This window comes from Lepus europaeus, chromosome 10 (genome assembly GCF_033115175.1).
Source record: "Lepus europaeus isolate LE1 chromosome 10, mLepTim1.pri, whole genome shotgun sequence".
Lineage (NCBI taxonomy): Eukaryota > Metazoa > Chordata > Mammalia > Lagomorpha > Leporidae > Lepus > Lepus europaeus.
This window is the reverse complement of record NC_084836.1, coordinates 92,259,156-92,282,467: the sequence shown is the minus strand read 5'-3', so window position 1 is coordinate 92,282,467 and position 23,312 is coordinate 92,259,156. Positions and strand designations below refer to the sequence as shown.

At 38.4% G+C, this 23,312-nt stretch overlaps 1 protein-coding gene across 5 annotated transcripts in view; it reads left to right on the top strand.

Annotated features, from left to right (window-relative positions):
- PLCB1 (phospholipase C beta 1) overlaps window positions 1-23,312 on the top strand; it is an 848,015-nt gene that overhangs the window by 638,853 nt on the left and 185,850 nt on the right. For all 5 annotated transcript variants that reach the window (XM_062203876.1, XM_062203874.1, XM_062203875.1 and 2 more), the window contains exons 22-24: window positions 310-414; window positions 1,683-1,792; window positions 21,868-22,000. In XM_062203876.1, the coding sequence (XP_062059860.1) occupies window positions 310-414; window positions 1,683-1,792; window positions 21,868-22,000 (348 nt within the window). The remainder of the gene's footprint in view (window positions 1-309; window positions 415-1,682; window positions 1,793-21,867; window positions 22,001-23,312) is intronic.

Genomic DNA, 23,312 nt, shown 5'->3' with positions numbered 1-23,312 from the left:
TCAACTGGAATTCAACTATAAGGGTGAAAGTGGGATAATAATTAAATCTCCGCCACACTATTTTGAATTCTCTTTTATGGGCACAAACTGACTAGAAAGGGAAAAAAATAGATTCAACCGTGTTTTCCTGACTGGTAAGGAAAATAATACCTTATCTCTCAAAATCATGTGATTCAAATAAGAAGGAGCTGACCTGCTTGTCACTCAGCATGAACTGAAATATACATCTCTGTCTCACTGATGTTCATGATGATAACTAAATTGTGCAGAAATTACGTGCTGCATGTTTTTTTATTTGCCACCCTGCAGGCTATCACTACATCTGCCTGAGAAATGAAAGGAACCAGCCTCTCATGCTGCCGGCTCTCTTTGTCTACATAGAAGTGAAAGACTATGTGCCAGACACATACGCAGGTAAGTACCCCACCCACAGCAACGTTTCCTTATGGCTCATCCGGGATTTTGTGCTTAGTGAAAGAAAAATTGGACCAAAGGCTTGATTCTGCCCTCAGAGTCATCTCTATTTTTATATTTATGCTTAGAGGTAAATTGTTCAAGCCCTTGTAACTGAATTTTAATTATTAATCTTCATTTTAATTCTAATTTCTCAGTTTTAGGCATATTTATTCATTGATGGTTTTATTCTCATGGGCCCAAGGGACCTGCTAGTACAGGTGTCTAAGTAGTTCTGTGCACTGCATTTGCCTTCAGCCACTTGTAGAGCTATGGTCCTTTTCATGGGTGAAAAATTGAGAGGAATTATAAATATATTGTTATTTTTAATCTTTTTGGGTAATTTGAGAGTGTGAGATAGATAGAGCGCCCAAATGCTGATTCACTCCCCAGTTGCCTACAGTTTACAGAGCTGTACCAGGCTGAAGCCAGGATCCAGGACCTCAATCCTGTTCTCCCATGTGGGTGGCAGGGCCCATCAATTTGAGCCATCACCACTCCCCCTTCCTAGGGTATGCATTACAAGAGGCTGAAACCAGGACTCAAACCCAGAAAACCTGATAGCGGACAGGCATATCTGGACTGGTGTCTTAACTACCAGGCCAAGAGTCTATCCCTAGGGATCATACATTTAAATGTTTGTATTATCAAATGGTCTAGATGTGAGACACTGGGGAGTGCTGAAGACTGAAACAAAAGTTGGAGCACATGCTCCACCCAAAGGCAGCAGCCTAACTTATTATAGCTAACCACTGACATCTGAACGAGCACCATATTACCAAATGACGGGGATATCCCAACAGTCTGGAAAGGAGGGCTTCTATGTGAAATGTCTCCATTTATGAAAGACCATTTGGTTGAAATAAGACAAATGTGTAGGTTATTGCTTGGGGTAGATGGACGACTCCAAAAAAATCTAAAGAATCTGAAAATCTGCAGTATTGAGGCATGTTGAATCAGAGTCTGACCTATTTGGCTCTAAGCATTGAATCCCTTTGATTAATCTCTCCCTGAGGGATGGCCTGAATCATCTATTTCCAAAATGTTGGGTAGATGAGTGGATCGTTATATGGGCAGATGAAAGAATGGAAGATGGATGATGAATTGTTGGAAGCATGAGTAGGTAGAGGATGTCATGCATGGAAGGAAGGAGGAACAGAATGGAAGAAGCATAGTGGGCAATCAATACATCCAAGACCTTTGCTCTAAAATGTGTCTTCCCTATTTAGATGTCATTGAAGCTTTATCAAACCCAATCCGATATGTGAATCTGATGGAGCAGAGAGCTAAGCAACTGGCTGCTTTGACGCTAGAAGATGAAGAAGAAGTAAAGAAAGAGGTGAGAGGATGTTCTTATCTTAAGCATAACATTAAGTATTATTTCTTCACTCCCTTGCGGGCTTTGTCTAAATAACATCACACCTTAGGAAAAGAAATAGTGCATTGGAACAGCACTTCCATGAAGTCCAGCATTCTGTCGTAGAAAATCTAGATGATTGACTGCATTTTTCATATTTCATTCTCTCTTGGCATTCGGTGCACACCACCAGTGTCTTTTCCTGCATACACATCTGCTGCCTCGGGCAGGGTCCTGTGCTCAGATCTCCTCCTCAGACCGCTGCAACATCACTACAAGGGTTGACTTCATCCATTCACTGCTTCAGGTTTCTCTGAGGGTGAACTTCTGCTGATAGGAACGAGCATGCCTGGAGATGCCTGGCAAGCTCTTCCTTGGAGGGGGAGATCCAGGACCAGCAACTGACAGATCGAGGAAAATAGCAGCACAGGTGTTTTGCTTCTGTGTGGGCAACTTCTGTGTTGCAATTCCTGCTAGACCTCCATAAGGGATGAGGCTGAAGTAGACTTCCGGTGACATGTCACTCTCTCTTCTTTCCCTATCTGCCAAGCATGCCTCACATCCCTACATTTTTCTTCTGAGAGCATTCTCTCAGAAATATTGTCATGAAGAAGTCCCATATCCAATTCTCCTTTAAGGGAAACTAATAATGCCGAACAGCCTTGTAGCTCAATAGAAGCATGAGTACTTCTGAATTTTTTGCTTGGGAACTGGAATTTAAAGATTTAACAAGGATTATATTTTTAATTCTAGTGTTCCTTCAGCTATAATAGTGTTTTTCTTTTTCATGGTCTTTAAAAAGATTAACCCATTAAGTCCCAACTTTTCAATTCTATGAATATTTCAATGAAATTGACATAGCTGCATTAAAATGTGTTGGGAGTTAGAATCTATAGCCTATATATCATTTATTATTAAAAATGAAAATACAAATTGTCCAATGCAGTGTGTGTATTGTTATATATATATAGTTATATATATATGTATATATATATATATATTGTTCTATAAAAAAGATATTGGGCAGATATCCTTTCATACAATACACAGTATGCAAAGAAGTGATTTTCTTGACCTGCTCAACAATTATTTATGGTGCAAAACACTTCAAACAAAAGTCTACATTACATTTTTGACAATATTTTGTTAGGTTTGTGCAACATGGGTTGTTTTACATGATTATTCTTTTCATTTTAGAATAATATGACTTCTTATGTGAAATTTGATATTATCTTGGGCAGTAGTAAGTCGAGAAGTTTTACACTTTCTTTGTCTTGAGGGTTTCTGTTTTTCATTTTAAGTATGCTGAGTAGATGTCTCTTGAAATCCCACAAATTTATGAGGTGCTTTTTGCCTTTGGTCACAAATCTGTGAATAGAACATGCATTTACCATACACATATCAGTTACTCAAGTGAAGGAAGGCCAATACCACTTTTGTTTTTTAACAAAAAGAAGTGATCAGTTTGAAAGCCCATTGATCATGCTTAAGCACACCACCATTGAAATTGTCATAGAGACCCAATACCTTTGGTTGGGGCACAGTGACCCTGCTAGTTATTTCTTTTTGGAAAGATTTAACTTTGCCAGGTGGTTCCACTGTATCGTAGTTCTTGTCAACAATGACACATTCATTATCTAACCATTTTGCAATGAGAATTGATCTGTATCAAATCTGTGGTCATGACCCTCTCACTTGTTTTTTCATCAGTTTTGCCAGTTTCAGAAGACACTGTTTAGCCTGTTTTTCCTCGTGGTGTCTGTAGCTTAGAATACAATATTTTGAAGGTGTACAAACAAGTCATAACCAGGTAATAGATTGTCCAAAAAACCCAACAAACGGAGTGTGAGTCTGGATTCTGCACCACTTCAAGCATTTGTAGAACTAATTTACATCCAAGCACACAGATCACAAGTTTTCAACGAATATCTGTCAGTAGCAATACATTAGAGTTTGTCAGACAGCACTGCACTGCTCTGCACATTATTATGCGCTACATACAGTCTCACTCAGTGTCCTACTTATAGAACAACTATTTTCAAACATAATTTTCTTTAAAGATTTATTTTAAAGAGATGGTTATAGGGAGATACAGAGAGAGAGAGGGGAGAGAGCCCCTCCATCTGCTAGTTTACTTCATAAATGGCTGATGGGCTTTGCCATGTTGAAACCAGGAACCAGGAATTCATCTTGGTCTCAAACATAGGAGCAGGGGCCCAAGCACTTGGGCCATCTTCAGCTGCTTTCCTGGGTACATTAGCAGGGAGATGGAATCAGAAGCAGAGCAGCCAGGACTCAAACCAATGCCTAAATGGGATGCCAGTATCTTAGGCTGTGACTTAACCCACCATTCCACAATGCTGGCCCCCAAATATTGACAATTTGAAAAGCAATATATTCATTGAAATAAAATGACAACCTAGTTCTAGAAAATATTTTCATAAATGCATTTCTTTTATTATCTATCAGTTATGTAGGTAATCTTTTGATCAGATTAACATTTAATAACAGGAACTTTTGTGATAAAGTTAATGCCATTTCCACAATTAATTTTAAAATATTTTCAAATAATCTAATAATTCACCTATTATTTTCTCCAAACTATAGAACTCCAAAAACATAATATTTATTTCAAAGTTAGTATAAATGGTACATTTACTGCTCAGTTGCTTTTTGTTTTAGGTTTCCCACATATAGGACCAAGAGACAGAATGGGTTAAAACTAAAGCATTCTATGAATTTCTTATTTACTCACATGGACACCAATATGAAATCAGTACCTCTCCTAAGAAATCCACCAGAAGCTTGGAAATTCCTTTCTCTTTTCCTGCTTTACTTAAAAGCATATTTAAAATATATATGTTGCAAGAAAATATAATTTAGGTAAATATAAATAAATCACTGTTGAGAACAGTGATTCTCTCTAATCTCTCATCAGAAAACAGCAATCTCTTTAGTCAGCTACCTATATTTTATTTTTTAAGAAATAAAAGTTTAAAAAGTAGGATTTTGAACTAAAATTTCATTGTAGAAATAATATTTCTTGTATAATCAACTTCTACCTCATTGTAAGCCATTGTCCCTGAGAAGTAAGCACTCACTTCAAGAGAATACTTCAAGACACACCGTATTTCAGCTTATGTAGTATGGCTACTGATGTAGAAGTCTCCTTGTGAATGTTTTATTGATGGTGCCTCAAAAAGACCAATTCTCTGATGATTGGGCCAGGGGGAGTAACCCTAAGGAGTGGAGACCCAAGTCCTCTGAGCATGCAAGGAGTGCCTTGGCCCACCTTGGTGTCTTTTGAAAGCCTTATCTTTGTACACCAAAAAGCTGTTTGAAGGACCAGCGTTTGCTACAGTGGTTAAGATGCTGATTGATGGGAGGGGGAAGCCATTGTAATCCATAAGCTGTACACTGGAAATTTATATTCATTAAATAAAAGTAAAAAAAAAAAAGATGCTGATTGAGACATCACAGGGTCTGGGTTTGAGTCCCACTGGCTCCACTCCCAATTCCAGCTTCCTGCTAATTAATGCATACCCTGGGGGGGGGGGCAGCAGATGATTACCCCAAGTATTCGTGTCTCTGCCACCCATGTTGGAAACCTGGACGGAGTTCTTGGCTCCTGCCCCAGCTGTTGTCACTCACTTGCTCTCTTGCTTGCATTCAAGTAAATAATTTTTAAAAAGTTATTTTGGGAGGACACTAACGTATATAAAAATACAGGAATAGAATTTCAGGTCAATGTTACTTGAATTTTTTTAAAAGTTAACAAGAAATGCATAATTGGGGTTAAACTTACAGAATAATTGAACATTTTCAGTTGTAGAAATAATTTTAGAAGCGTTGAATTACACAGACTCCATACTGGTCTAAATCAGAAAATACAATTTTTCTTCTTGAAATATCTAAGCCCTTAACAGATTTCATTTTTGAAACTCAAGAAAAAAACAATCATTTGTTCTCACCACATAATACTAGGAAAGAAAAGTCATTTCACGCCTTTGAACAGCACTGTGCCCTTTATCTGTCTCACAATAATGTAAGTTTGTTTGAATGAGGCCACTGAAAATAAGTAGCAGTGGTTTTCTCGAAAGAAAATTCTATCTAGGACATGCCAGGCACTGGAGAGACTATTTTAGCAGCAGAGTCTTTTTTAGTATGATCCTTTAACGTGGCACTTCTAAAGGTCATTTCTATTTGAACATTAAAGACTTCATTGGACTATAAAATATCATTAAATGGATAATTTTCCAATAAATTATCTTCACCACTAGCTCACAAAACAGATAGGTAGGAAAGTTAAATTCTTCTCCCTGTGATGTGAACAATAAACATTTACATCAGATCATGTGGTAAGACATTACTCAAGTGATATATTGTAACTGTATAAATACATTATATATAAACTGAGTAATTATAGAAACTTGAGCAACACTATAGATTCAAGTTAATGGGTTAATTATATCATATAAAGTCATAATTCAGGGTGGCAGGTGAGCAAAGTTATATAAGAGGCTAATCTGAATCCTAACAAAGTATCTTATTTATTTATTTTTTGTTTGTGAGAGAGAGAGTGGAGAGAGAGAGAGATGGAAAAATGCAGAGAGCACTCCCATCCCCTGGTTCACTATGAAAATTCCCACCATAGCTGAGGCTGAGCCTGGGTTGATGCCAGGAGCTGGGGCCACCATGCAGGTCTCTCATGTGGAGCCATTGCTGCTACCTTCCAGGATCTGCATTAGCAGGCCAGAGTTAGGAACTGATCCTCAGCACTTTGATGTGAGATCCAGGCATTTTAACTGGCATCTTAACTCCTAAACTAAATGCCTGTTCTCCTAACAAGACCTTTAGAGCATTTAAAGTTTTTCCTCTAAATAAAAAAGCCATATGGAAAAATTTTAAGACATGGTAAACAAAAGAAATAGGAAATAAAAATCCTTCAGTAATCCTGCAGGTATTATTAACTTTTGGTATGTTTTTCTATCATATTTTCTAGGTACATACTTTATGTTTTAGAAATAATTTTAAATATTTCAGAACCCAAATGCTTTAAGAGATGCCTAATGAAATATTGGTAACTTTAGTTGCTGTTTTCTAGTTTTAAAACACACCTGCATAGGGGAAAAAGTATTCAGTGCATTAATTAGAAAATATCACTTGATAACATTAATGACAAAATGCAATATTTGAACATGATTTGCTTTGGCAGGTAAGACAAGCAGAGAAAAAATAAATATAATGAATATTTAACTGAGTGTCTCCTCAGTGCCTGACACTGTACTGAACCCTTTCGTATATAAGGGTTTCGTCTTCATCCTTAAGACACTCCTATTTTAGGTTGTGCATTTACTGTCATGGTCAAGATGCTACTTGGGCTGCTTCTATCCCAAGTTAGAGCACCTGGCTTCCTGCCTCCCCTCCTGATTCCAGCTTCCAACTAATGTATACCCTAGGAAGCAGCAGCTGATAGACTAAGTACTTGAGTTCTTGCCACCTACATGAGAGATTTGGATTGAGTTCTTGGCTCCTGGCTCTTGGCTGGAGATTGGTCCTGCCTCAGTTGTAAAAGGCATTTGGAGAGAGAATCAGAAAATAAGAAATCTCTCTTTCTCACTTTATTTCTTCTCCTCTCTTCTCTCTCCTCTCCCCTCCCCTTCCCTCACCCCTCCCCTCCCCTCCCCTTCCTTCCCTTCGCTCTTCTCTTCTCTTCTCTCTCTCTCTCTCTCCCTTTAAATAAATAAATTAAATAAATCTTTTAAAATCCATAAGTCCTAATTACTAATATTATTCTCATTTAACAGATGAGGCTCTGAGGGGCTACATTCTTTGCCCGGTGCCACACAATTAGAAAGTTGGGGGAATCCAGCATCACCCTTTGTGTTCTACATCAGACCTCCTTAAATGCAGTGACCCAGGCATCATGATAAAGTGCTCATCCTAATTCAGTGGATCTGGGGTGGAGACATACTGGCATTTTTTTTTTTTGACAGAGTTAGATAGTGAGAGAGAGAGACAGAGAGAAAGGTCTTCCTTTTCCGTTGGTTCACCCCCCAAGTGGCCGCTACGGCCGGCGCATTGCGGCCCGGTGTGCTGCGCTGATCCAAAGCCAGGAGCCAGGTGCTTCCTCCTGGTCTCCCATGCAGGTGCAGGGCCCAAGCACCTGAGCCATCCTCCACTGCACTCCCAGGCCACAGCAGAGAGCTGGACTGGAAGAGGAGCAATTGGGACAGAATCCGGCGCCCTGACCAGGACTAGAACCCGGAGTGCCGGCACCGCAGGCAGAGGATTAGCCTAGTGATCCGCGGTGCTGGCCATGGGCATCTTTCATAAGCACCTAGGTGAAGCATGCTCTGAGGAACAAGAGTCTACTCCACACCACATTGCACACCTCTGAAACAAAATTGTCATTTTCTGGTAATCTAGAGCAAGGACTCTCTCCCCAGCGATCTTTCAGTCCCCTGTAGCAGGTCACCTGGATGAGTGAACAATGAATATGAGATGTTTACCTTCAATAGGGATGCTCTTTGAATTGTATTTTGAATTGAATAGAGTGTCAAGAATGTTCTACTTTAAATCACTGAATATTACCAAAACTTGTTCTTCAGTAAGTGATATATATATATATATATATATATATATAGAGAGAGAGAGAGAGAGAGAGAGAGAGAGAGAGAGAGACTTCTATTTCATTAGTTTGTGCATTGGTTGGCCAAAATATGTATCTCAACTTAAATTACACAGGCTGTGTTCATCTGCCACACATCTGTTGCCACACTTGAGAGGGCTGTGGTCTAAGACCTTTTGCTCCAACCCTCACTCAGCCCTCAAGCTAAAAGTCTGTTCATAAGAATTCCCAGTGCCACCTGCAGTGCATGATGCAAGTGAAAGTGTGTGAGTGCTCATCACATAATGTTGATATGAAAAGGGAAAGCTGTTTGGAAATACTGAAGCTTCATTAATTCCAGGAGGTCTACTTTTTTATATTATCAGACACCTAAGTTCCTACATGTGAGATAAAATTTCCCTAAAATAGTGTGCAAGTATTTTCTCATTCACTGTGTGGCGCCATGGGCGTCTTCAACGGGAACTGATTATTTTAATAATGATGCAAATTTCAGCAACAAAATAACACAGAAAGCAAAAATTTCAGTGTGGTATTCTCACAGGTTATAATGTTTGCTGAAATACGACCTTGGTTACTATTTAATTTCTACAAGACAGCAGTTTGGTACTTCATAGTTTAAGAATTTAGCACTAACTAAAATCAAAGATGAGGATCACTAATTTTTTAATTCATTTCCATTAAAAATTTTTCCATCTTACAAAGCCTCAAAATATCAACCTGTAGAAACAATAGTTAATCAAAATTCCTGAGCTTTAAAACTTCCAATAAAATAGGAAGTTTGCCTTTTAGGAGATGGCCTTTAAATAATGACACTATCCCTTTCATTTTCATACTATACAACTTCGGAGTTTACAAGGCATTTTCATTGGGTACCCTGCATAAAACCAAAGCTACTGAGGAATGACTGTATGTAACATATACGTAAAATAGCCTGATTCTGTCCTTTAAGCCTTTAATATATTTCTGAGTAATCTACTGTGGTTAAAAGTTAACTGCAGATTCTCCACTACAGGCAACAGAAAGAGAAGCATGCTCATTGTTTTTATTTATTTGTTTATCCAAAATATTTTTACTATTAGTACAACATTTAGATATATTTTTAGTTTCAGGATTTTGTCATTAATAATATGCCTATTGATGACATGAGTAGTAAAGTAACTGTGAACTTATTCATTCAATCAATCAATATTTAATATAACCTTGTGTCAGTCACTATAAACATTATATATATAAAATGAAAAAATCAGATGCTCTAATAGACTACTATCTGGAGAAAAAGACACAAATTTAAAAATTCACACATCTACATGTAAACTTGTAGCTGTCACTAATGTTTCAACAACAGGTACTCCATGAATACTGATATCGTCATAAAAATATGGCCATTCTATATCAAGAATCACTTGGATCCATGTTTCACTTACTACTGGAAGAGGCTTGCTGGGCATTATTTGCAAGAATACCAAAATCATTTTTTTTATCTTATGTGAATTAAGCTTAAAAAACTGAAATCAACAGGTGAATTAATCCAGCTCCTTAGAGATCCCTTTTGTTTCCAACTTACTCTAGTAGACTCTACAAAAATAGGACTTTAGATGTATTTTATTATGAAAGCTTCAAACACGCAAAAGCATTGAAAGAAGTGTTCCATGAATACCTATATATCAATCACTTGGATTCAACATATAAAAAGTAGATGCATTCACTTCATCCCATGCAGATCTATATCCATTTATTAATCCATCTTATTTTTGGTGCATTTCAAGTGAATTGTAAATATGAATATACTCTTAAACACTTGAGAAGTATGAATCAGGACATGGTTCTTAGGAATGACTCAATTTCTTAGAAAGGTGAGGTGAACATATTATCTAATCTCATTCAGCTAACACAAGTGTAAGGCACAAAGGAAAAGCTGACTAACAAAATCACACCACTGCCCATATGTTCTAAGAGGACTGAATTCTTCCCTGATGAAAAAATGAATTTTGCCCATAACATTCTGGAAAAACTGATGACCTCATTTATTATCATCTGGTATCTGAATAAATATGCTGCCATCCTATCACAGAAGTTACTTGTTTTTTAGATGACTCTGGCAAGCACAGCATGATTCCACACCTGTGATAGCTTGCTCATATGCCTGGCATTTGAAGCATCCTTGTGTATACCACTTCACCCACTCTACTCAATTCTCCAAATCCTGATTCTCTACTGCTTTATCATAAGATTCATATTTCTAAGAAAATTATTTATTTGAAATGGTAGGAGAGAGAGTGAGAGAGTTCTTATCCTGGTTCATTACCCAAATGCCCACAATGGGCCGGAATGGACGAAGCTAAACCAGGAGCCAGGAACTCAATTCAGGTTTCCCATGTGGTTCAAAGGAACCCAATCCCAAGAACCTTCACTTCTGCCTCCCAGACTCTACATTAGCGGAAAACTGGAGTTAGGAACCAGAGCGAGAAATTAAGCCTAGAAACTCTAATGTGGGACACAGGCATCTTAATTGATTACCTTTTAGGTGTTCAACCAGTAAGCCAAACGGCCAGCCTCAGATCCAAATTGTTGATGCCCAGAATGGAAATGTTTTCAATCAGCCTAACAAATGGATCCTCTTCTTTCTGAAAAACTTAGATCTCTGACCTTCTTAGTTATCACTTTACTGATCTATCTGCATTGTATTTTCAAAGCACTTATGTTCATTTTGAAACTAGGAACTTGTAAATTATTTTTTATAAAATCTTTTTTTCCCAGAAGCCTTATATTTAAGGTATACAAACTTTATGCATCTCATAAATACAACTTTAGGAACATAGTGAGAAGAACACATGAGAAGAATCACTGTACCTGCCATCCTACCTGCACTCCCACCCTTCTTCCTCCTCCCTCTCCTATTCCAATTCTTATTTTTTACTAAGAACTATTTTTAATTAACTTTATACACATAAGATTAACTCTAATATTAAGTAAAGAGTTCAATAAATAGTATGGGGAAAAAAAATGTTCCCCAAAAGTTGAGGCAAGGGTTGTTCAAAGTCACCGCATTTCAAAGTGTTAATTTCACTTCTGTAGATTACCTTTTAGGTGCTCTGTTAGTTACCACAGATCAGGGAGAACATATGGTATTTGTCATTTTGCAACTGTCTTATTTCACTAAACTTAATGTTTTCCAGTTGCATCCATTTTGTTACAAATGTCAGGATTTCATTTCTTTTCACCATTGTGTAGTATTCCATGATGTAAAATCCCATAATTTCTTTATCCAGTTTTCAATTGAAAGACATAAGGGTTGATTCCATATCTTAGCTATTGTGAATTGAGCTGCAATAAACATGGGGGTACAGATAACACTTTCATATACTGATTTCATTTCCTTTGGGTAAATTCCCAGGAGTGGGATCACTGGATTATATGGTAGGTCTACATTCATATTTCTGAGATATCTCCATACTGTCTTCTCAGTGACTGCACAAATATACATTCCTACCAACAGTGGATTGGGGTACCTTTTTCCTCACATCCTTGCCAGCGTTTGTTGTTTGTGGATTTCTATATGAAAGCCATTCTAACTGGATTGAGGCGAAACCTCATTGTGATTGTGATTCACATTTCACTGACAGTAGTGATCCTGAGCATTTTTTCATGTATCTGCTGGAGATTTGAATTTCCTCTCATGAAAAATGCCTGTTCAAGTCATTTACCCATTTCTTAATTGGGCTGTTTGTTTTGTTGTTGTTGAGTTTCTTGAGCTCTTTATACATTCTGGTTATTAATCTGTTATCAGTTGCACAGTTTGCAAATAATTTCTCTGATTCTGTCAGTTGCCTATTCACTTTGCTGAGTGTTTTGTTTGCAGTGCAGAAGCTTCTAAACTTGATGTAATCTCATTTGTTAATTTTGGTTTTGAGTGCCTGTGCTTCCTGGGTCTTTTCCAAGAAGTCTTGCCTGTGCCAATGTCTTTCAGGGTTTCCCCAATATTCTCTAAGAATTTGATGGTGTCACATCATAGATTTAGGTATTTGATCCATTTTGAGTGGATTTTTGTGTATGGTGTGAGGTATGGGGTCTTGCTTCATATTTCTGCATGTAGAGATCAAGTATTCCCAGTACTATCTATTAAAGAGACTGTCCTTGCTCCAGTGTTTGATTTTAGCTCTTTTGTCAAAGATAAATTGATTGTAGATGCGTGGGTTGATTTCTGAAGTTGTGATTCTGTTCCATTTGTTTATCAATCTGTTTATGTACCAGTACCAGGCTATTTTGATTATAACTGCCCTGTAGTATGTCTTAAAATCTGGCAATGTGATGTCTCTGGCTTTGTTTTTGTTGTATAAGATTGCTTTAGTTTTTCAGGGTCTCTTGTGTTTACATATGTATTTCAGCATCATTTTTTCTAGAGCTGAGAAGAATGTCTTTGATATTTTGATCAATATTGCATTGAATCTGTAAATTGCTTTTGGTAGTATGGACATTTTGATGATATTGATTCTTCCGATCCATGAAAATGGAAGATTTTTCCATTTTGTGTGACTTCTATTTCTTTCTTTAATGTTTTGTAATTCTCCTTGCAGAGATCTTTGATGTCTTTGGTTAGGTTTATTCCAAGGTATTTGATTTTTTTTTAGTAGCTATTATTAATGGGATTGATCTTAGAAGTTTTTTCTCAGCCACAGCATTCTTTTTATATAAAAAGGCTATTGATTTTTGTATGTGTTGATTTTATATCCTGCTACTTTGCCAAACTTTTCTGTGAGTTCCAATAGGCTCTTAGTGGTGTCTTTTGGATCTACTGTTTATAGAGTCATGTCATCTGAAAATAGGGATAGTTTGACTTCTTCCTTCCCAATTTGTATCCTTTAGATTTCTTTTTCTTGCCTAATGGCTCTGGCTAAAAGTTCTGTGACATTATTTAACAACAATGGTGAGAATGGACATCCTTGTCTGGTTCTGGATCTCAGGGGGTATGCTTTCCCATTAAAAAGGATCTTGACCATGGGTTTGTCATAAACCACCTTGATTGTGTTGAGGAATGTTCCTTCTAGACCCAATTTGCTTATGGCTTTTTTATTTTTCATGAAAACATGTTGTATTTTTTCATATGCTTTCTCGCATCTATTGAAATAATCATCTGAGTTTCTTCTTTAGTTCCTTAATGTGATTAATCACATTTATTGATTTCTGAATGATGCATACCAGGGATAAATCCCACTTGGTCTGAGTGAATGATGTTTCTGATGTGTTGTTGGATTCAGTTAGCTAGTATTTTGTTGAAGATTTTTGCATTTATGTTCATCAGGAAAACTAGTCTGCAGTTCTGTTTCTTTTAGCTGTGAAGCCATCCAGTCCTAGGTTTTTCGTTGTTGGGTGGGTCTTTATTAGTAATTGAATTTCCGTTTTGATTATTTGTCTGTTTCGGTTTTCTGTGTCTTCATTGCTCAGTTTCAACAGGTTGTATGTGTCCAGGAATCTATCCATTTCTTCTAGGTCTCTCTATTTGTTGGCATACAGATCTTTGTAGTAATTTCTGAAGATTTTTCTTATTTCTGTGAAGTCTGTTGTTACATTTACTTTTTCATCTCTAATTTTATTGATTTGGGTCTTCTCTCTCTTTTCCTTTTTTTGGTTAGTGGTGTGTGCTAATGGTTTGTCAGTTTTATTTATTTTTCAAAAAAATTCTTCATTTTAGTCATCTTTTTTTTTGGGTTTCAATTTTGTTGATTTCTTCTCTAATTTTAATTATATCTTTCTTCCTACTAATTTTGGGTTTCTTTTGCTGTTGTTTTTCCTGGTCCTTGATGTGCATTGATAGCTCATTTATTTGGTGTCTGTCCAATTTCTTGATATAGGCATAAGGTTCAATAAACTTCCCTCTTAACACTGCTTTTGCTGTATCCCAAACATTTTCAAATGTTGTACTGTCATCTTCATTTGTTTCCAAAATTTTTTTTATTTCTCTTTTGATTTCTTCTATGACCCACTGTTCATTCAGGAGCATGTTATTCAGTCTCCAAGTGTTTGTGTATGCTCTAGAGATTCTTGAGTTGTTGATATCTATTGTCATCCCATTGTAGTCAGAGAAGATGCATGGTATGGTTTCATTTTTTTTTTTTAATTTGCCAAGATTTGCTTTATGGCCTAGCATATAGTGTATCCTAGAGAAAGTTCCATGCACTGGTCAGAAGAATGTGTTTTCTTGCAAATGTATGATGAAAAGTGTTGTAGATATCAGCTAAGTCCATTTGGTTTACAATGTTGATTAACTTTAGTTTCCTTGCTGATTTTCTATTTGTTTCATCTGTGCATTGCTGAAAGTGGGGTATTGAATCCCCACATTATTGTTGTATTGAGGTCTATATCTCCCTTCATATCTTTTAACATTTCTTTTAAATAGCCAAGTGCCTTGTAATTAGGTGCATATACATTTATTAGAGTCATATCTTCCTGGTGAATTGATCCCTTAATCATTACACAGTGTTCTTCTTTGTCTCTTTTAACAGTTTTTGTGTTCAAGTCTATTTTGTCTGATATTAGGATGGCTATACCAACTCTTTTGGTTTCTGTTAGCATCCTTTCATTTTCAGTGTGCATCGCTGTTGGTGTGATGTGTTTCTTGTAGGCAGAAATAGAAGGGTTTTGTTTTTGAAGCCATTCAGCCAATCTGTATCTTATAACTGGAGAGTTGAGGCCACTTAAATTCAAGGAAACTATTGATAAGTAATGATTTTGCCCTGCCATTTTTCCATAAATATTCCTATTTTTTACTTTGGATTTCCTTTGTACTTTTACTGGGAGATTTTCTGTCTTCACCTTCTTTCATAGTGATGACCATGTTTCTGTGTTTCTATGTGGAGCACATCCTTAAGCATCTTTTGTAAGGCTGGATGGGTGGTGACAAATACTTTCAATTTCTGTTTGTCATGGAAGGTCTTTATTTCACCTTCATTCATAAATGAGAACTTTGCAGGGTACAATATTCTGGGTTGACAGTTTTTTCTCTTAAACTTGGAATATATCTTGCCATTCTCTCCTAGCTGTGGGTTTCTGATGAAAACTCAGCTGTGAGTCTAATTGATGATCCTCTGAAAGTATTCTGGTGTTTCTCTGGTACACATTTTAGAGTCTTTTCTTTTACTGTGGACAGTTTGACTACAATGTGTCATAGTAAAGATCTTTTCTAATCATGTCTATTAGGAATTCTATGTGCTTCCTGTACTTGGACATCCCTTTTTTTTTTTTTTTTTTTTTGGACAGGCAGAGTGGACAGTAGAGGGAGACAGAGAGAAAGGTCTTCATTTTTGCCATTGGTTCACCCTCCAATGGCCGCCGCGGCTGGCGTGCTGAGGCTGGCACACCACGCTGATCCGATGGCAGGAGCCAGTTGCTTCTCCTGGTCTCCCATGGGGTGCAGGGCCCAAGAACTTGGGCCATCCTCCACTGCACTCCCTGGCCACAGCAGAGAGCTGGCCTGGAAGAGGGGCAACCGGGACAGGATCGGTGCCCCGACCGGGACTAGAACCCGGTGTGCTGGCGCCGCAAGGCAGAGGATTAGCCTGTTAAGCCACGGCGCCGGCTGGACATCCCTTTCGTTCTCCAAATTGAGGAAGTTTTCTGTAATTATTTCAATAAAAAGACCTAATTCATTTTCTCTTTCCATGCTTCAAGAACTCCTAAGACCCTTATGTTGGGTCATTTGATAGTGTCCCATAAATCCTGAACACTATTTTTTAGTTTTCTAACTTTTTCTTTTTTTGGTCTGACTGTAAAATTTCCAGAATTTGTCTTCTAATCTGGATATTGTTTCTTCTAACTCACCTAGTCTGTTGGTAAGGCTTTCTACTGCATTTTAAATTTGATCTATTGAATCCTTCATTTCTAATATTTCATTTTGATTTTTCTTTAAAATTCAATTTCATAGGAAATATTTTCATTCATGTCATATAATTCATGGATTTGCTTCTGATTACTTCTAAGTAATCCTACAATCAATTTTTTGAATTCTGTTTCTGACATTTCTTTAATCTCTTCATCTTCACATTCTAGTATTGAAGTGTTTTTGTTTTCCTTTGAAGGCGTCATGTTGTTTTCCTTATTCTTGTTTCTTGAATTGGTACATTTATTTTTAGGCATTTGTGGAGATACTTGTTGATTTCTTTCTTTTTCCCTGTAATGGCTTTTATCTTTGGACTATGCTTCTGTTTCTTATGGGAGTGTCTGATGTTTCAGCAAATACCCAGGGGCATGTGCTGGGTGTGGCCAGGGAGCTTTGATCAGTGCTCCAGGGTGAGGGGGGTGTCCAAGGTGACACCCAAATTGGGCTTGTTAAATCCCCCTCTCTCTCTCTCTCTCTCTCTTTTTTTTTTTTTTAAATCAGAGGGGAGGTTTGATCAGCTCTGTTGGAATAGTCTCATGCTCACCTCCTCTCCTCCAAGGAACCCAATGCCTGGACACTAGGTGGAGTGGGTACAAGATTCATCCCTGCTGCCACAAGAACCACACAAATGATCCGTGCAGTCCTCTGTTTGAGCCTGGATCCTGCAGTAGTGACACTCACCAGGGAATCAAGGATCCCAAGCGTGTGGAGCTGCCCACAGTGACTACCCAAAGACCCATCCACATCCTGTGCCCTCCCACACCACCACAGTATTTTCACAGTCCATCTCAGCCCACAAGGCTCCCACAATCATGAGCACCTAGCTCCCTATCAATTTTCCCAGCCAGTCTCAAGCATCTCCTCTCAACTGGTTGTTAGGCACATGCACGTGAGTGGCGCAGCTGTTATGCATGTCCAAAGTGGTGCCTGCTCACTCTTGGCTAGTTTCATAACACTGGTGCCAGGTGGCCGGAGAAAGAGAAGCATATCCCCTTTTTCCCTCTAGGTTGGCAGGTACACTGTTCCCCACAGGGCTCCAAGCCAGACTAACACCAGGCTCTTCCCACAGCTTTATTGACAGAGTCTCAGGCTGCTGCAGTCTGGTCTTACCTAACTCTTCAAAGCTAGTGCTAAGGCTCTTGGCTGCTGGTGTCCTGAGTTGTGCACGTTGTGCACACCCTCCACATGGATCCATAGTGTCCCTCTAATTTGTGTGGCATTTCTTCTGCAGCTTTCTCCCTAACTAACTTTTCCCTGAGATCACACTCTGTCCACTTTTTTTTTTAGCTATGTTCCTGTAGACTAGAGCAGTAAGCTCCTTCCCTATTCCACCATCTTGGAATAAAAAATGTAATTTTTGAAGTCAATTTTGCCATGTTTTGAAACGGGAAATGTTGCGATGATTTCATTTGGCCACTAGAGGGCAGAAGCTTACTTCTATGGTTCATTCAGCACATTTTATTTTTCTCTACCCAGCTAAGTAAATTGTAATTAGTACATCTGAAATACACTACCTTCTAAATCTTGTTTCCTTGAAATTTTCTTAATTGGATCCTAAACATGAGTTAAATAAACTGTTTCTGCTTTTTTATTGTAATTTCAGAACCATGAGAAAAGATTTCATGGTTGTTACTCAAACTCACAAAAACATATATTTGGGGAAAAGCCTGGGGAGAAATAAAGTCATGACTCTTGTGAGTGGAATGGAAATTTGGTTCTTGCATTTCAGTTCATATCCAGATATCCAGATAGTGGAAATTATTCAATCTTTTAATCCTGTCATCAAAGTTAAATTGTGGTATTACACTAACTATAGGAACCTTTCCTTTTTTCCATTATTTTCAGCTCTTGTGTTTAACTGTTTTATTTAACTTTTTCTGTATGAATGCATTCTCATTCACATAGAACAATATATTCATATAGGGCAACAGTGAGTAGTCAGAGAACTTTCTTAAAAGGTGTGGAAACCACTCACTCCTGACTTGTATGGATGTGTAGGCCTAGTGTTGCCAGGTACAATTTTTCAAGGGAGGAAGAAATCCATTTTAAAATCAAAAATTCCCTTAATTTAAAGATTTGGCAGCATTGAGTGAACCAAAGACAAAATGTCCACATACCCCATTGGGACTAAAAGTCTCCAGTTTGCAATGTTTTGCTGAATGACATAGGCATATGGTTCAAAGACAGACATAAATAAATAAATAACAAAACTATAATATAACTTACCCATAAGAAATAGTAATTTTTCAGGGAAGAGTTGTACCATAGCCTGTAACATCAACTGCCTCAGATCCTTGCTTAGACTCCTGTCCCTACCTGATGTGCAGTCACTGGTACCAGGATTCATCTCTTATGCCTCTCTACCAACAATACTGAACAGGCGATGGTATACAAGCAGGCTTTGTTTCTTGAATTACAATAACTTCTGCCTTGACTTGAAGCAGTTTTAGAATTCTTATGTTAAAGATATCTTTGGTGGAGAAATTAAAGGCCACTTGTGACAATTTTCATCACTACTTTTCACTGAGATTTTATAAAAATGTTATCATATGGCAATGTGCTATTGTAGGACAGCATGTCACAATGTTGGGCTCCAAGTGACTTCTGGGAAGCATACTTCATAATTTATTTTTATTGGACTACAGAAGAGAGCATTGGGACAACCTCACTGTCACTAAAACTGGCCCTGGACTCAGAAGACATTTTTTTTTTTGAAAATAAGTGTTTTTTTTTTGTTAATTTTTAAAAGCTTATTGATTTTTATTTATTTGAAAGGCATAGAGAGAGAGAGAAAGAGAGAGAGAAATCCTCCATCCACTGGTTTGCTCCTCAGATACATACAACAGCTGGGGTTGAGCCAGGCTGAAGCCAGGAGTTAGGAACTCCATCCAGTTACCCCATGTGGGTGGCAGGGACCAAGGTTAAGCCATCATCTGCTGTTTCACAGAGTGTGCATCAGCAGGCAGCTGTATCAGAAGCATAGGCAGGACTGGATCCTAGGCATTGATAAGGAAATGGGCATCTCAAGCTGTGGCTTAACCCACTGTGCCACAACATCTGCCCTTCAGAAGACAATTGTAATGAAGGCTATGGAACATTTAGAGTACTGCAAAACTTCATTGAAATAGTATGTCCTCCTGAGACAGGTATTTTATAAGGATCAGCTTTTATTTGGAAAGCATTTATTAAAGATTTATTCTGTATGGGGTACAGTGAACTAGCTACTAGGAAGGACGGAGTGGAGATACCATAAGTTGCAATGCATTTATTATTAGTGTGAATAATTGGTAGTATCTCACCAGCTTAACTGCTTCATTCATTTTGTTTAACGTGTATTTACTATGTATCAAGGACTATTCTAACTACTTTATAAGTATCTAGTTATTCAATCCTCTTAACCACACAAGATAGATAATATAAATATATATCCTCATCTATACAGATAAGGAAACTGAAGTGCATACAACTGACTTGCCTAGTATCATATTGCTAGCAAATGGCAGGGTCAGACTTTGAATGCAGGCAAGTTTGGCTCCAAAATGTATACTCTTGTTTATTTTTTTAAGATTCATTTAGAAGATAGAGCGACAGCATGAGAGGGACAGAGATCTTTCACCTTCCATCTGCTATTTCATTTTCCCAAATGACTACAACATCCAGGTGTGGGCCAGAATGAAGGCAGAAGCCAGGAACTCCATCCTGGTCTCCCACATAGGTGGCAGGGACCCAAGTCTTGGGTCATCTTCCGCTGCCTTTCCAGGTACATTAATCCAGGGAGTTGAAAACCTACACTCTTACGCACCACATCAGTTTGTTATTATTGTAAAACAAATAACTTCCAAGTGTAGTGCCTTATGACATCAGCTAGTTACTACTTTGATGAGTCATTTGACCAGCTGTGCAGTTTTGCTCATCTGGACCAAGCGCAGCGTATGCATACATGGTCACCTGGGGACTAACTGGGCCAAGATGTCCTTGGCCAGGATGACACTTTTCTCTTCCACATGGTCTCACATCTCCTGTGGCTACAGCAGGAGTGTGAAAATGAGGTGGTGGTGGTGGTGGGGAATTCACAAGCTTTTTAAAAAAACTCCTCTGCATCCAGATTGCTGTTCTCATTTGGCAAAGAAAATCACACAGTTAGGTCTGGAATAGATGTGGGAGGACACCGCCACAGGGCATAGTCATAGGTTGGTGTAAAAATTGGGACTTTTAATCCCATCAAGGTGGCATGTACCAATGCCATCTCACTAGTCCAAGTGATCAATTTCAGTTCACATTTGATGGCTCTGATAGGTCTAAGAGTCAAAGGGATCACACAAACAAGACAAGTGTCTGCTAATACTAACTGATAGAATCAAAAAGGGAGAGAAAGATCCAACATGGGAAGTGGGATACACAGCAGACTCATAGAATGGCAGACGTCCTAAACAACACTCTGGCCTCAGAATCAGCCCTTAAGGCATTTGGATCTGGCTGAAGAGCCCATGAGAGTATTGTAGGCATGGAAAGCCAAGAAACCATGGAAAAGAAAAAAAGAAGACCTAAATGAAAGATCTCTGCGAGTGAGATCCCAGTGGAAAGAACAGGGCCATCAAAGAAGGAGGTACCTTTCTCTGAAGGGAGGAGAGAACTTCCACTTTGACTATGACCCTATCGGAATAAGATCAAAGTCAGCGAACTCTAAAGGCTTCCATAGCCCTGGCAACTCATGACTAGAGCCTAGGGAGATTACTGACGCCATGAACAGGAGTGTCAAATTGTTAAGTCAGCAACAGGAGTCACTGTGTACTTACATCCCATGTGGGATCTGTCCCTAATGTGTTGTCTAATGTGCAGTGATGCTATAACTAGTACTGAAACAGTATTTTTACACTTTGTGTTTCTGTGTGGGTACAAACTGATGAGATCTTTACTAATTATATACTGAATCGATCTTCTGTATATAAAGATAATTGGAAATGAAAAAAGGAAAAACCTGGTGTTAAATTGGAAATGGCATAGAAAATTAATTAATTTTTTAAAAAAATATATATTATGTAAGATCTCTGTCTTTAATGTACTGTACACTCTTATTTAATGCTATAACTAGTACTCCAACAGTATTTTTTTTCACTTTGTGTTACTATATGGGGGCAAACTGTTGAAATCTTTACCTAATATATACTAAACTGATCTTCTGTATATAAAGAGAATTGAAAATGAATCATGATGTGATTGGAAGGGGAGAGGGAGCGGGAAAGGGGAGGGTTGTGGGTGGGAGGGAAGTTTTGGGAGGGGGAAGCCATTGTAACCTATAAGCTGTACTTTGGAAATTTATATTCATTAAATAAAAGTTTAATTAAAAAAAAATTGGGACTTTAAGTGACCACAGTCATGGTTCTACACCATGCTGTTTTTACCCTGCTTTTCATACAGTTTCAAATTTGATATTTCAGACTCTAAGGGCCAGAATTGTTGTGAAAATGTTATAAAATATAGCCTTGTTGGTTTAGGGAGGCACTCAAAGAACAGTAAGAAATGTTGGAAATGACAGGATACTTATGATTTTAGGCTGATCCTGGGGAAGCACCTTCCGAGGCACCGAGTGAAGCCAAGACCACCCCAGCAGAAAATGGAGTGAATCACACTTCATCCCTGGCCCCTAAACCACCCTCCCAAGCTCTGCATAGCCAACCAGCTCCAGGTAAGAGTTGCACAACCTGAGTAAGGGTCTACGGTTGTTACAGGGCGCTGAAGGAGGTCGTCTGAGTCAATGTCTGAAGCAGCAAGTAAGAAGAGATGCATGGACGTGGGATGCGCTTCTTAGGTGTGTGACAGATGAATGAATGAGTGCCCCCCCAAAAAAACTCCTAAGTGCTCCTGTGACTTTGTGGGTAACTTATGAAGCCACACCAACAGCAGATCCCCAAGGCTACCTGGGTCTTTGTTTGCTAATGGATTAGGATCCCTCTGCTGGCATGATTGTACAGAGGGCTCCATGCAAATTATGAACAAATCCGGGACACACGTTCTCGGTCCTTCTTCATCAGTGCTTCTGCCAAGAGCACTGTGCCTCTTTCTGTGCCTTCCTTCCCATGATCATCTAACCTGTGCTGGCTTTCTCCTCAGACCATCACATGGCTTCCATTGCTCTCTCTGTCTCCCCCCACCAATGGCTTATGAGGGCACATTTTATTATTGCTCCCACTCTATGGATGGATAAGCTGCCATTTTCAACTGATAAAGTCCTTCATAAAGGCCATTTAGCTGGGGAAGAATGGATTCAGGACAGGCACAGTTCCTTCCGATATTAAAATTCTTGCTTTTAGCTACACTTTTGTCTCATTTCCAGACATCTCTGTGCAGCTAATCTTGACATTTAACCTCATGCTGCTTTATGTTATTATCTCTCCTGTGCAGGTCTCATTTCTCACAGTAGCTACGAGGCTTCCTAGGACAGGCTTCTGTTGGATAATTCATTTGCCCATCACTCAGGGTTGAGAGGTAGAATGTCCTTGATAACTTTGTGTTAAATTGATTAATAAAGTAAATAAAAGGGATAAAAATTATTTCCTTCCATGAAGGCATGGCTTCATGTCTTATAGCAATAGGGGTCTAAGAATATTTCCAGTGAAGAGTCCAAGAATATTTCCAATGAAGGAGAGTGAGAGTTTAAAAAGAATAAATCATATTTAAATGGAATCAGACATTCATGTACTGATAACTCTGCTTTCCTGTTTTTATTTTGTATTTATTTGAGAGGAAGAGAGAGAGAACAGTCCCATTTGCTGGTTCACTCAACAAATATCCACAAAGGCCCCAGCCCTGGCTGAGTGTCTATGCTAGTAGCTGAGAACTCAATCCAGGTATCCCACATAGGTGTATGAACAAATTACTTGAGCCATCACCACTCCCTACCAGGGTCTGCATCAGTAGGACGCTAGAGTCAGGGACCAGAGCCAGGTATAAACTCAGGTACTTTGATATGGGATGTGGCCATCCCAACCAGCATCTTA